General features: G+C 41.7%; 1 protein-coding gene across 5 annotated transcripts; it reads right to left on the bottom strand.

The window, feature by feature from the left end:
* Positions 1–235: 235 nt before the first annotated feature.
* LOC109889068 (ATP synthase mitochondrial F1 complex assembly factor 1) lies at positions 236–8284 on the bottom strand. 5 transcript variants are annotated; one of them, XM_031822460.1, is made up of 10 exons: positions 8052–8283; positions 7306–7426; positions 4887–4995; positions 3568–3621; positions 3355–3429; positions 3186–3236; positions 3025–3072; positions 2498–2593; positions 1332–1439; positions 236–965 (listed from the first exon to the last, which is right to left on the bottom strand). In XM_031822460.1, exons 3-10 carry the CDS (start codon positions 4896–4898, stop codon positions 786–788), a joined length of 624 nt encoding a protein of 207 aa, XP_031678320.1. In that variant the 5' UTR covers positions 4899–4995; positions 7306–7426; positions 8052–8283; the 3' UTR covers positions 236–785. The 5 variants fall into 5 exon arrangements, with proteins under 5 accessions (XP_031678320.1, XP_020335819.2, XP_020335820.2 ...); XM_020480230.2 differs by lacking the exon at positions 7306–7426 and having other exon boundaries at positions 8052–8284; XM_020480231.2 differs by lacking the exon at positions 7306–7426 and having other exon boundaries at positions 3355–3417.
* Between the last annotated feature and the right edge of the window lie 6846 nt (positions 8285–15130).

Raw genomic sequence — 15130 nt, 5'->3', positions numbered from 1 at the left:
GTCCATGAGGAGGAGATGCACTGCAGTACTTAATGCAGCTGGTGGCCACACCAGATACTGACTGTTACTTTTGATTTTGACCCCCCCCCCTTATGTTCAGGGACACATTATTCCATTTCTGTTAGTCACATGTCTATGGAACTTGTTCAGTTTGTCTCAGTTGTTGAATCTTATGTTAATACAAATATTTACACATGTTAAGTTTGCTGAAAATAAACACAGTTGACAATGAGAGGACTTTTCTTTTTTTGCTGAGTTTACTTATATGTACAAATATACTTATGTACGAAACCTCATTGTACACTCCATTGTTTTGAAAACCAAATTCCTGCAGTTATTCTATCTAAAAATAACAAGAATATTTGGAAGGGGAACACCATACACGAAATGGCACTCTATTTTGTGTATAGAGCACTACCTTCCACAAGGGGTCATAGTGCATTACATTTGACCAGAGGCCTATGTACAGTATAGAGTGCCTTATGGGTTGTAGGCTGGGTTCTGACAGGAATATGAGACTACTGTCAAGTACAACAGTAAGATGGACAGGGGAGAGGTGAAAAATAACATTTAAGGCTTTGATAAGATTAAATAACATTGATTCATTACATCATCTATGCCCGGGAATTTAGCATTAATTTTGACTGATGCATCTGGTCAACCAGGTCATTAGTGCCAAGCAAAAGACGTCATTCTCGCAAACGCAAGATTGGCGCCAAATGAATGACCATGTGCCAATCCCTTGGTAAATTGGAGCAAAATTTCACTGTCTGACAACTCTTGATCTAGTTCCCAGAGGTGAGAGCAGGATTGACGCCACTCTGTTCCAACTCAGCAATCACTGCCATGTGTTTAAAGTCAGCTGGTTTGTGGTTGAAGGTCTCCACCAATCTAAAAATCTCCTGCCGCTGGGTTCCGTAGAACAGCTGCACCTGATTGGCCAAGCACTGAGCCAGATGTACTGTCTGCAAAACAGGAGTATTAGGTTAAAAGCCTTCCCCCACTTGGACCAAACCAAATAAAACAAGCTATAAATTAGAAAAAGTTCTCTGGTAATTACAGTGCAAAAAATACCAGAGGTGAATGACATTGCTGTAATCTACAGAACACCTACTTGACTAATTACCATTTCACATTGCACAGTTGTTGATATAATTGATTAAATGTGCCGTGTGTATACAGTAGTGATTAGCCTGTATGAGTAAAGCTTATGTTGAATGTGGAGTATAACTGGGCTGCTGCCTTCTAACATTGACCTCAACATCATTATTTTTTATGGATTTTTAAAGTGGTATTGCATCAGGAACAATGGCTTATTAGAAACAGCTTACCATGAACTTAGGGTCCATCTCAGCAGTCATGAGCACTACACCCTTGTCTTTCTGCAGATCAGAATAGTGGTAGAGGATCAACTGACTGGGGGCGTGCTCTCCCATGGTCTGTGGAGGGGGTCAGGGAAACACAAGAGTCGATATAGTATAGAATCTACACCAAAGATAATACAAGTTATCTAGGACTATAATCGTATTTCTATAAATCATATACTGAACAAAAATATAAAACGCAACATGTAAAGTGTTGGTCTCATGTTTCATGAGTGAAAATAAAAAGATCACAGAAATTTTCCACACGCACAAAAACCTTATTTCTCTCAAATGTTGTGCACAAATTTGTTTACATCCCTGTTAGTGAGCATTTCTCCTTTGCCAAGATAATCCATCCACCTGATAGGTGTGGCATATCAAGAAGCTGGTTAAACAGCATGATCATTAGACAAGTCAAAAAAGGCCACTCTAAAATGTGCAGTTTTGTCACACAAAACAATGCCACAGATGTCTCAATTTGAGGGATGTGAAATTGGCATGTTGCTGCAGGAATGACCACCAGAGCTGTTGCCAGATAATTTAATGTTAATTTCTCTACTATAAGCGGCTTCCAAAGTCATTTTAGAGAATTTGGCAGTACGTCCAACTGGCCTCACAACTGCACACCACGTGTAACTAAGCCAGCTCAGGACCTCCACATCCGGCTTCGTCACCTGCGGGATCGTCTGAGACCAGCCACCCGGACAGATGATGAAACGGTGTAGTATTTCTGTTTGTAATAAAGCCCTGTTGTGGGGAAAAATGTATTCTGATTGGCTGAAATCTATAGATTGGGCCTAATTTATTTATTTCAATTGACTGATTTCCTTATATATGAAATTGTTGCATGTTGTGTTTGTATTTTTGTTCAGTGTTGAAACCCATGGTGTTGTTTGGGTGAGCTAGGAAGAGGGGCTCCCGAGTGGTGCAGCGGTCTAAGGCACTGCATGTCCGGCCGTGATCGGTAGTCCCATAGGGCGGCACACATTTGGCCCAGCATCGTCCGGGTTTGGCCGGTGTAGGCCGTCGTTGTAAATAAGAATTTGTTCTTAACTGACTTGCCCAGTTAAATAAAGGTTCAATTAAATCAAACATTAAAAGAGGAGCTATAAGATAAATGATATAGGAGTTACCTGGACATTGATCAGTGACGTGAAATGCAGTTCGTAGTCCGACCACTGCCCCAGGAAAAATTCATAGCCCTCCTTTTGGGGTAACGCATACAGGAACTGGATGTCGGGGAGTAAATCATTGTTATATCGGTGAGTGATACCTTTAAATGTGTTTGTATTCAACTATCAGATAGATTAAAACCATTCAACATGAGTTGCAATAGTGGACTCATGAGTATAACATTTCAAAAAATAAAATAAATGAAATGCTGGGTATTAAATCATCTCAATTCACTGTTGTCCATACATTATTCAGGTTGTGGTCAACATGTTATGGAAGCACTGAATATGAAAGCTTCTCTTTCTTTGCTTGTACAATACTGCCATCAAGTGTCCTTTGATGCATGATACTCCTCAAACAACCACATTTGCTCTGTCACCATGCCACACAATGTGTGCAATGTCATTGTAAACACACTGCTTTTATCATCAACGTTTGAACAAAGTACAGTACAGTTCTACTAGGCACAAAGCTTATAAATGCTTACCACAGGGTTGCACTTAGCTCTGTTGAAAATCACTTCAAAAACGTGGGCCTAAAATAGAGCAAGAATTATGTAATTGTAATGATGTAATTTTAATGATGTAATTGTAATTATGTAATTGTTAAACTACTGTCAAAAGTGTTCTGACAAAATGGCAAACTTACTGGTATGACGGCGCTTATGGTGTCTTTTGTGGCATAATATTGCCTCCAAAGCTGAAAACAAAATGAAAGTTACATAAATGGGTTTTATTCCTCGTATGAAAACATGAAAAATAATGTTCTTTACATAGATATGCAATGTTTGAATTACTCTAAACATTTAAACACGTACCTCTGCAATTTCTTCTCCTGACTTATCCTGGATCAAGTCCAAGTTCAGGATAGATCCTAGGGTCTGTGCAAGAAACTTTAAATGGTATTATCCAGGTGGACAGGGTGATTTACCCTCATACAAATCCATGGGCTTTAAAACCTAGTGTAAAGCAGTACACAAAATTCAACCGAATTATGCAAATTGTATTAATACATTGATTTGACTTCTCACCTTGTCTTTGGTGAATCTGCCTGAACCATCAGCCTGGTTGTCACGCTTCTCTAACTGCAAATAAGATAAGATTTGTTGCATATAAATGGATGTCAATCAAACATATTGGCACAAAGGCTGTCAGAGCATCTAGGGGTTGGCAAAAACATAATGTTTTGTATTCTGGGCAAAAAGTACATTACTTTAGTGCCTTGTTGCAAACAGGATGCATGTTTTGGAATATGTGTATTCTGTACAGGCTTCCTTCTTTTCACTTTGTCCATTAAGTTAGTATTGTGGAGTAACTACAATGTTGTTGATACATCCTCAGTCACCATTGGCCTCATGGTGAAATTACTGAGCAGTTTTTTTCCTCTTCGGCAACTGAGTTCAGAAGGAAGCCTGTATCTTTGTAGTGATTGGGTGCATTGCTACACCATTCAAAGCGTTATTAATAACATCACCATGCTCAAAGGGATATGTCTGCTTCTTTATTTTTACCCTTCTATCCATAGGTTCCCTTCTCTGTGAGGCATTGGTAAACCTCCTTGGTCTTTGTGGTTGAAATTCACTACTCGACCGAGGGACCTTACAGACAATTGTATGTGTCGGGTACAGAGATGGGGTAATCGTTCAAAAAACATGTTAACCCCTATTATTGCACTCAGAGTGAGTCCATGCAACTTATTGATTCAAGACATTTCAGCAAATTTCTAAAAACAAAATTCCACATTGTAAAGTATTGTGTGTTGATCAGTGGCACAAAACCTCAATGAATATCCATTTTAAATTCAGGCTGAAGTGTGGAAAAAGTCAAGGGGTGTGAAAACTTTTAGACACTGTAGCTTAATACGTTGGCCGGTGATAGCTAGCTAATGCTAACCCTAGCTAGGTACCCTCTGATACATTGTTGTGTCCGGTCCTCTCACAACCCCTCCAATTACATTGGAACTTACTCTACTATTTATCTGGGTGGTTGGTCCAAATGACGCTAGGAATGATTATTAAACTTCTCAAAATGCTGGTATTGGGTTCAGATTCCTATAACCTGAAGCATAACCACACAATCTAAATACACGCCATTAACACATACCAGCCCAGCTCATGCTTACATGGTTGTGCGCATGAGTCAGGTGAAATCATGAACCCAGAATATTTTTTAAAAGTTTCCTAGCATCATAAGGACAAACCACCCAGACAACCAGCTTATTATAGAGGGCCTTGCGAGGTCAATTTCCAAAATCAAAACACTGGGTTCTATTAGATTGAAGACTTGCTTGCCATCACCCGTCTGGTCCAAGGGACTAAGGTCATTATAACCTCAGATCTTAGTAACCTACCTCCTGCTCCATGAGTTTGACGAACTCTGATTGTTTAGAGTGTCCGAGTGGCTCCCGTTTAATTTCATTTCGCTTCTCGAGCCGAGCATTGAACTCCTGCGGTTTGGCACTGAAAAAAATTTAATAAAGGCTGGTTAGGAAATCCCTAAGTTCAAAACTAAGCTACAGTTCAGCCTAGATATGAAAGACAAAATGGTAAAAAGAACAGTGTATTTTTTGTAGCAGGAAACATCTCAGAGAGTGACTGTCATGACTTCAGTTAGGCCTTTAATTATCCAGACCAGGACAAAAGACTTACAAGCTCTACAATATCAAAGTTAGCTCTGGCTAGTAGTTATTAGTACTGTCACTCAATCCTTGTCCTAGTATGTGCAGGCTTTTGTTCCTGCCCAGTCCTTAAAAAAGCAGTGAATTCTCTTGATTAAGTTAGTTGAATCAGGAGGGTAAGTACCGAGTAGTAGAAAGTTCAGATTAGAAGTCTTCTTGGGTCTCAGAAATGGGACCCGCAGAATCCCCACCCAACCTAGAAATAATAAAAATAAAAATAAATATTTTTTATATATATATATATATATATATATATATATTTATTTATTATATATATATATTTTATATATATAAATATATACATTTTATATTATATTTTAAATTATTTCTAGGTTGGGTGGGGATTCTGCGGGTCTCATTTCTGAGACCGAAGAAGACTTCTAATATATATATATATATATATATATATATATATATATATATATATATATATATATATATATATATATATAAAATATATAAAATATATATATATATAATGACCAGATCCGACCCAAACATGTCATAGATTAGAGAGACCGGGTCGGGTCTGTATTGGATCCAAATGGGGAGGCAGGTAGTCTAGTGGTTAGAGTTGGACTAGTAACCAGAAGGTTGCAAGATCGAATCCCTGAGCTGACAAGGTAAAAATCTGCAAAAGATGGGCAAAAGAACACAGACAGAGGAAGATTGGAAAAAAGTGTTATGGACAGACAAATATAAGTTTGAGGTGTTCAGATCACAAAGAAGAACATTCGTGAGACGCAGAAAAAAAGAAAAGATGCTGGAGGAGTGGTTGATGCCCATCAAGCCAATCCAACTTGTGGGAGGTGCATCAGGAAGCATGGGGTGAAATCTCTTCAGATTACCTCAACAAATTGACAGCTAGAATGCCAAAGGTCTGCAAGGCTGTAATTGCTGCAAATGGAGGATTCTTTGACAAAAGTTAAGTTTGAAGGACAGAATTAATATTTCAATTAAAATCATTAATTATAACCTTTTCAACATCTTTACTATATTTCCTATTCATTTTGCAACTCGTTTCATGTACGTTTTCATGGAAAACAAGGACATTTCTAAGTGACCCCAAACTTTTGAACGGTAGTGTATTTCTACAGCGCTGGATAAAAATAAGAGACCACTGCAAAATTATATATTTATAGGTATGTGTTTGGGTAAAATTAACGGTTTCTCTGGTTTTACTATTTATAGGTATGTGTTTGGGTAAAATGACATTTTTTTGTTTTATTTTATAAACTACTGACAACATTTCTCCCAAATGTATTTGGAATTTAGGAGAAATGTCAGTAGTTTATAGAATAAAACAAAAATGTTAATTTAACCCAAACACATACCTATAAATAGTCAAATCAGAGAAACGTTTTTTTTCCAGAGCTGGATATATCCGTTTTATAGAATTAACCTATACAGTCTTAAGTTGGTTTGAAAGAAAAGTCATCCAAGGCACAGCGCCCAGGGAGGACAGGGTCTGGAAAGAGCACCAAAAGGCAACTCTTCCAAATCCTACTACAGTCACATGCATGTAAGACGTTTTGATATTTAAATACTAATCAAAAAGAACAGATTCTGATGTTTCCAAATAACCTATCTTTGCCAAACAACTCGCAAAGAAAAATGAGTGGACGAGCTATGCTTGAAATGATACCTTTTTGTCAGAATTGCCGTGATACCATGCGTTCCACACATGGGCACTCGACACTCAAAAGCACTAACATAAATAAAACATATGCTATTATGTTTGTTTAAAAAAAAAAAAATCCTATTGTTCCGTAATTTATAAATAATTTATTTCCTTGTGATGGCGTATGTTAAAAATGTAGCCTATTTATAAATAAACACTTGAATTGTGTTAATGGTTATTTTTTAGATTAATAAGTGCTTTTGTATTCTTTGAAATAAATATTTTTTTTTATCGTATTCTAATGTCACCTAAAACCTTCATAAACAACCACCTGATACATTTTGTGATAGCATTGGAATGTTGAGGCAGGCGTCAGCTGAATTGGGATGCCTCAAATATGATACATTTTTGTTTGTCATTTAGAAATAAAACTCAACACTAATTTTGGTCTGGTCAGTATTTCACACAGACCTGAGGTGTGTGGCCACCAAACAGGACTCCAAGTGTCAACTTCAGATTTGTGGAACCCTGTGTCATCGGGTTGGGGTGGACCCGTGAAGGCCTCTAGTTCAGATAGCAAGCTAGTACTACACTGGAACAAAAAGCCAATACACGCCACACTCAGTTGACCAAGCATTAGCAAAGATGATAAATCTGCAGCAATCAACATTCATTATAACCCTTCATCTCACGCTGTACCATTCATGTCAAAAGCCAAGATATCGTTATCTAGCTGGGGTGTATTCATTATACCGATTCTGTTCCAAAACGTTCTCGGTTGCAAAACGTCAACAAATCGTTTACTCCAAACGGACAAAGTTTTGGAAAAGTAGTTATTTAACTAAATAAGGTAGGTTCCTCCCCGTTACGTTTGGTTGTCAAACGGTAAACTCTTTTTCGAAGACGTAATGAATACAACCTTGAGACCAGGGGTGTATTCACTAGGAACCAAACGAAACGGGACTAACCTGAATTTGTCCAATAACTCGTTTTCGTAGGAAATAGTTCTGGACTAATGATTTCACCCCTGCTAGCTAACAGTTGGCAAGACTTGGCTAGCTGACTACACATGGGAAATTAATTTGACAAACAGTGAAAGGTGCGCACCAAGATTAGCTAGCACCCAGTGTTATTGCCATGTAATGTAGGTAAGTTAGCAAGCTAACGTTAAATTAACATTTGCTAGCGTGTGACTTTTTTTTCGCTTATAACGTTACCTCCTTAGCTTTCTGATCTTTTCCTGATATTTATTATAATATGGATTGTCCTCCAGTTCCGGCTCTTTCTCCTTCTTCACAGAAAATGCTCTAAACTGCGACGGCACCAGGCCAGGGATGAGCGGTCGGATTCCAGTTGCCCTGACCGCTAGCATCCCACGGTACAAACAAGACATTTGCACCATGGCGGCCGCCATCTTTCCCCCTTGGCCGTCGTCGCACATAAATAACATGCCGTAAAGAAACAATGTCAACATAAAATTCGTTCCGAGGACCTGTAATGTGTCTGTTACAATTATGAGAAAGGCCTATATAATAATTTTAATTCAATCCACAAATGTCCCAAAATCACTACAGAAGGAACAGTCTTCTATAAAATGTGCATTCATTTCCAAATTAGTTTGGAATGCATCAAAACAAGCTTGGAATGCAACAGCAATGGCACAGACAGAGTATATGAGAATTCTCCAATTCATCCGTGCGTGTAACCCAAGTAGAAGTAATACATTAGACAAATATACAGAGCAAAGTTTTGTCCTATATTTATATTTTATTTGTATTACTTTTTCAAATCCCAGCCAGAATCCACGCAGGAGGCCTTTTGCCTTTTGGTCGCCCGTCGTTGTAAATAAGAATTTGTTTGTAACTGACTTGCCAAGTTAAATAAAGGTTAAATAAATAAATAAAATAAAACTTCAAGGTAATAACTGTAAATATGAACAAAACAAGCTCAACCTTTTCAAGCACTGAAATCTAATTTGTAGTTTTTAATTTCCCAATCCCCACCCACCACAAAATGGCACATTGCCGATCTTTTTTTCTGAGAGGTATCCCAACTAGTACATAACGTTCTGAGAACCATATGTTTCTTCGAGCTTGGTGAGAGCGTGGTTGTCCTATGGTGATTTTGCATACAACCTTCCCACAACTTTCTGGGAATGGTGCAGAATCTTGACAAAAAAATGAATAGTTTCTTGTAAAATTTCAAGATGGCTACATTTAATTTCTGTTGTAGGAAAGTTCAACAACTGGTTTTGACATTGGAAATGTTCTCAGTTCATCGAACGTTAAGATTTGTATTTAATTTGATTTAAAATGTATTTAACTAGTCAGGTTGGTAAGAAACAACTTTCTGTTGAGGGAAATACATTACTTCAGCATCAATTGTTATTGGTCACATACGCATATTTAACAGATTAAATAGTTTTTAATGTTTTGTACAGTCAGTGTATGTCGGTTGTGTTCTGTAGTCAGGTAGTGAGAGTGGCCTCTTCTGGTGAGATGGTGTAAGTGCACTATGTTCAATGAACAGTGACAGTAGGCTACAGTTATGTATTGTGGTTATTAACATTGGTCCTGGACACCCACATGGTGTGCAGGCTTTTTGTTCTTGCCCAGCACTAACACACATAATTCAACCAATGAATGTCTCGGTGATTAGATTAACCAAATATGTTAGTGATGTGCTAGAACAAAAGCCTGCATGGCCTGTGGTTCTCCAGAATCAGTGTTAGTGACCACAGTAAATAGAGAGGCATGTGCACTTCTATCAAAACGCCACAAGAGGGCACTCACTGATTATGTCTCATGAGAGGAGAACCGTTGGTCATTTGTATGTTAACTTCTAGAGTAGAATTATCAAAGATGCATATTTTAAAATATATTTATTATGTTGTATTACATTCTGGTACATTCTTTTAGGAAAATATCAGACTCAATAAATTATGTTTGGCCCAAATATAGTCCTCTCTGATTTCACACAACGCAATAGAGCGACCAATAAGAGCTTAAACATATTTAAAGGATTAAAGTGATTTGTACTGTTTGTCATTCACTGAGTGTACCTGTACTATACCTTCTGAGGTCTGTAATAGATATTATTCATGGTGCAACCGTACCTTATGCAGAATACAGTCTTAAGGGGTTGAGCATTGAGAGGAGCTGCGTTGTTTGGCTCACGGTAGCAGAGCATAACTCTAGCCAAGTGTCAGAGAGGGGAGTTCCACTAGGCCGAGGCCGGGGAACTCTGGCTGGGCTGCTTCACCTGCATGAACACACAAGCACTTATGCATCCCCCCCCCACCCACCCACACACACTCTCAGAGGCCCAGGGTGTGCCGGCCAGCAGGTTTTCCGCCTGGCTGACCTCTCTAGAATATGTGAGTGCATGGCTGGCCACAGGAGAGGTGAGGGACGAGATACACAGTGTCACAGCAGCAGCCCATCCACCTGGCCACAACAGCCTGACAGGTTAACATGCAATACTGTAGGGAGGCCTGGGTTATAACGCTCTCTGTCTGTCTCTCTCTCTCTCTCTCTGTGTGTCTGTCTCTCGGTCTCTCTGTGTCTGTCTCTCTCTGTGTGAATACAATTACAAAGATGTCTCATGTTGAAATTATTACTTATGAATTGTAGGTTATTTTAGAAATAATTGTTGAAAAAAATGTTTTCTGTTTGTGAAGAGTGGGTTAGAGAGCTGAGATTAGAGGGGTGAACGTGGCAGCCCTTGTTACGATTTTCTAAGTGTGGTGAAGGAGAGTCGGACCAAACTGCAGCGTGTCGATTGCGATCCATGTTTATTTAAACAAACGTAAACACGACTAAACACGAACACTACAAAAACAATAAACGAAACCCGAAAACAGCCTATACTTGTGTCAACTAACATCAAGACACTCAGGTCAAATAGGACAATCACCCACGACAAACTCAAAGAATATGGCTGCCTAAATATGGTTCCCAATCAGAGACAACGATAAGCACCTGCCTCTAATTGAGAACCAATCCAGACAGCCATAGACCTTGCTAGATAACCCCACTAGCTACAATCCCAAAAACATACACACCAAAACCCCAAGACAAAACACACCACAATACAAAAACTACATGCCACACCCTGGCCTGACCCAATACATGAAGAAAAACACAAAATACTTAGACCAGGGTGTGACAGAACCCCCCCCCCCCCCTAAGGTGCGGACTCCCGAACGCACCTCAAAACAATAGGGAGGGTCCGGGTGGGCGTCTGTCCATGGTGGCGGCTCCGGCGCGGGACGTGGAACCCACTCAGTTAATGTCTTAGTCCCCTCTCCTCGCGTCCCTGGATAGACCACCCTCGCCGCCCACCATGGCTTAGTAGTCCTCACCCAGAACCCCACTGGACTGAGGAGCAGCTCGGGACTGAGGCAGCTCGGGACTGAGGGGAAGCTCGGGAGTGAGAGAAGAAGCTTGGGAGTGAGAGAAGAAGCTCAGGCAGGTAGATAAATCTACCAGATCCTGGCTGGCTGGCGGTTTCAGCAGATCCTGGCTGACTGGCAGATCTGGAAGACCCTGGCTGACTGGCAGATCTGGAAGACCCTGGCTGACTGGCAGATCTGGAAGACCCTGGTTGACTGGCAGATCTGGAAGACCCTGGTTGACTGGCAGATCTGGAAGACCCTGGTTGACTGGCAGATCTGGAGGAGTCTGGTTGACTGGCAGATCTGGAGGAGTCTGGTTGACTGGCAGATCTGGAGGAGTCTGGTTGACTGGCAGATCTGGAGGAGTCTGGTTGACTGGCAGATCTGGAGGAGTCTGGTTGACTGGCAGATCTGGAGGAGTCTGGTTGACTGGCAGATCTGGAGGAGTCTGGTTGACTGGCAGATCTGGAGGAGTCTGGTTGACTGGCAGATCTGGAAGAGTCTGGTTGACTGGCAGATCTGGAAGAGTCTGGTTGACTGGCAGATCTGGAAGAGTCTGGCTGACTGGTGGATCCTGGCTGACTGGCGAATCCTGGCTGACTGGCTCTTCTGGCGGATCCTGGCTGACTGGTGGATCCTGGCTGACTGGTGGATCCTGGCTGATCCTGACAGACTGGCGACGCTGGGCAGACTGGCGGCGCTGGGCAGACTGGCGACGCTGGGCAGACTGGCGACGCCGGGCAGACTGGCGACGCCGGGCAGACTGGCGGCTCCTTGCAGACTGACATCTCTGGCTGCTCCATGCAGACTGACAGCTCTGGCTGCTCCATGCAGGCTGGCAGCTCTGGCTGCTCCATGCAGGCTGGCAGCTCTGGCTGCGCTGAACAGGCAGGAGACTCCGGCAGCGCAGGAGAGGAGGAAGGCTCTGGCTGCGCTAAACAGGCGGGAGAATCCCACAGCGCTGTAGAAGAGGAAAGCTCTGGCAGCGCTGGAGAGGCGAGGCGCACTGTAGGCCTGATGCGTGGTGCTGGTACTGGTGTTACTGGACCGAGGACACGCACATGAAGCCTGGTGCGGGGAGCTGCTACCGGAGGACTGGAGTGTGGAGGTGGCACAGGATGGGCTAGACCGTGAAGGCGTACTGGAGATCTTGAGAGCAGTGTTGGCACAGGACGTGCAAGGCTAGGGATGTGCACAGGAGGCCTGGTGCGTGAAGCTGGCACCAACTTCACCAGCCGACTAACACGCACCTCAGGACGAGTATGGAGCGCTAACCCAGGTGCCATCAAATCCAACACGTTCCGTCAGGCGAATTCCATGCAAAAAGCACCAACACAGCAACTCCCTCATTTCTCTTTCCTCCAATTTCCCCATTAAGTCCTTCAGTCTCTGTTTCGCTCACCTCCAACACCGGCTCTGGTTCTGGTCTCCTCCTTGGCTCCTTACGATAAACAGGGAGAGTTGGCTCAGGTCTGACTCCTGACTCTGCCACACTCTCCCTGAGCCCCCCCCCCAATAAATTTTTGGGGCTGATTCTCAGGCTTCCTTCCGAGTCGCCGTGCTGCCTCCTCATAACGGCGCCTCTTCGCTCTCACCGCCTCCAGTTCTTCTTTGGGGCGGCGATATTCTCCAGGCTGAGCCCAGGGTCCTTCTCAGTTTAGGATTTCCTCCCATGTCCAGAAATCCTTATAGCGCATCTCCTCTTTGGGCTGCTCCTGCCTGTTGACACGCTGCTTGGTCCGTTGGTGGTGGGTGATTCTGTTACGGTTTTCTAAGTGTGGTGAAGGAGAGTCGGACCAAACTGCAGCGTGTCGATTGCGATCCATGTTTATTTAAACAAACGTAAACACGACTAAACACTAACACTACAAAAAAAAAATAACGAAACGAAAACCGAAAACAGCCTATACTTGTGTCAACTAACATCAAACAAGGACATCAAACAAGGACATCAAACAAGGACATCAAACAAGGACATCAAACAAGGACATCAAACAAGGACATCAAACAAGGACATCAAACAAGGACATCAAACAAGGACATCAAACAAGGACATCAAACAAGGACATCAAACAAGGACATCAAACAAGGACATCAAACAAGGACATCAAACAAGGACATCAAACAAGGACATCAAACAAGGACATCAAACAAGGACATCAAACAAGGACATCAAGACACTCAGGACAAATAGGACAATCACCCACGACAAACTCAAAGAATATGGCTGCCTAAATATGGTTCCCAATCAGAGACAACGATAAGCACCTGCCTCTAATTGAGAACCAATCCAGACAGCCATAGACCTTGCTAGATAACCCCACTAGCTACAATCCCAAAAACATACACACCAAAACCCCAAGACAAAACACACCACAATACAAAAACTCCATACCACACCCTGGCCTGACCCAATACATGAAGAAAAACACAAAATACTTAGACCAGGGTGTGACAGCCATAGCTTTGTACATTAGATACTTTTTTGTGTCACATGAAAATGAAGGATATACCCTAATGTTCCCTCAGTCTATTTGGATCTTGACGCTACAGAAAAAAGGCTTCAGGGTTGGGGTCAATTCCATTTAAATTCAGTCAATTCAGGACGTAAATTGAAATTCAAATGTTCCTTAATGCTTCTTAATGAGGATGTACTCTATGTATTCTCTATTAGTACCATCTGATGGCAGCCGGCTGACCCTGTAAATCTGGTCCGGGCTGCCCTGGCAGTGCTAGTAAGCCAGTTCCAGGTTGTTATCAGTCTAGGTGAAACAGGGTACCGTTAGTGGGTACACCTTGAGGAGCAGCTTGCCGTACTAGGAGGACTAGGTGATTAATTAGGCTTTGGATGGTGTAGCAAAACACCCAGTCACTACAAAGAGACAGGCTTCCTTCTGAACTCAGTTGTCGGAGAGGAAAGAAACTGCTCAGTGATTTCACCATGAGGCCAATGGTGACTGTAAAACAGTTACAGAGTTTAATGGATGTGATAGAAAACTGGGGATGTATCAACAACATTGTAGTTACTCCACAATACTAACCTAAATGACAAAGTGAAAACAAGGAAGCCTGTACAGAATACACATAATCCAAAACATGCATCCTGTTTGCAAAAAGGCACCTAAGTAATACCAAAGACAGTACCGTATGAAGATTTGCTTAACCTGCTTCTCCAAAAGAAATCCCTGATCACACTTGTAGGCGATGTCATGGCGACGTTGGCTAGTTAAGCTCATGTGTTGAAACAGTCATCGGGTCTAATGGTCGTCTAGCGTCGGACTGCTCTCCTTTGATATAAAGTTATTTTTCACAAAAATGAAAACGTGTAAGTTTGTCCTTTCACAAGGTTGGAGTAATAACATGTTCAAATACTAAAGACTTTGGCTTGAATACAGGCTGTGCCTTTTATATTTCAAGAAAATTTAACAACTAAGGAAGAATTGTTCACTTCTCTCATTTACTTCTCAAACCCCGGCCTGGTCTGTTTGGTCTGTTTCACAAGCGTTCCAGGAAGTCTTGCGATGTTGTGCCTCTGGGTTTAGAAAGTCTCTGGTAATACTGCAAAAAGTGTGGCAAAGAAACACTTTTTGTTCAGAATACAAGCATTATGTTTGGGGCAAATCCAACACAACACATCACTGAGTACCATATTTTCAAGCATGGTGGTGGCTGCATCATGTAATGGGTATGTTTGTCATCAGCAAGGGCAGGCATCTCCAACATGTCGATCATGAGCTACCAGTATCTTGCTGCCCACCTATGAGTAGCTCACCAAACAAGTTTCACATGTTCCACCGCAAACTGTCCAACAAATATCACAAGTATGAAACACCACAAGATCCCAGCCTTTATCTAACCAATGCAACATTGACATTATCCCACCCCTGGTTAGCCACTATT

This window comes from Oncorhynchus kisutch, linkage group LG4, assembly GCF_002021735.2.
Source record: "Oncorhynchus kisutch isolate 150728-3 linkage group LG4, Okis_V2, whole genome shotgun sequence".
NCBI classification, from domain to species: Eukaryota; Metazoa; Chordata; class Actinopteri; order Salmoniformes; family Salmonidae; genus Oncorhynchus; species Oncorhynchus kisutch.
The sequence above is the reverse complement of the archived record's forward strand: the minus strand, read 5'-3'. Positions and strand labels throughout refer to the sequence as shown.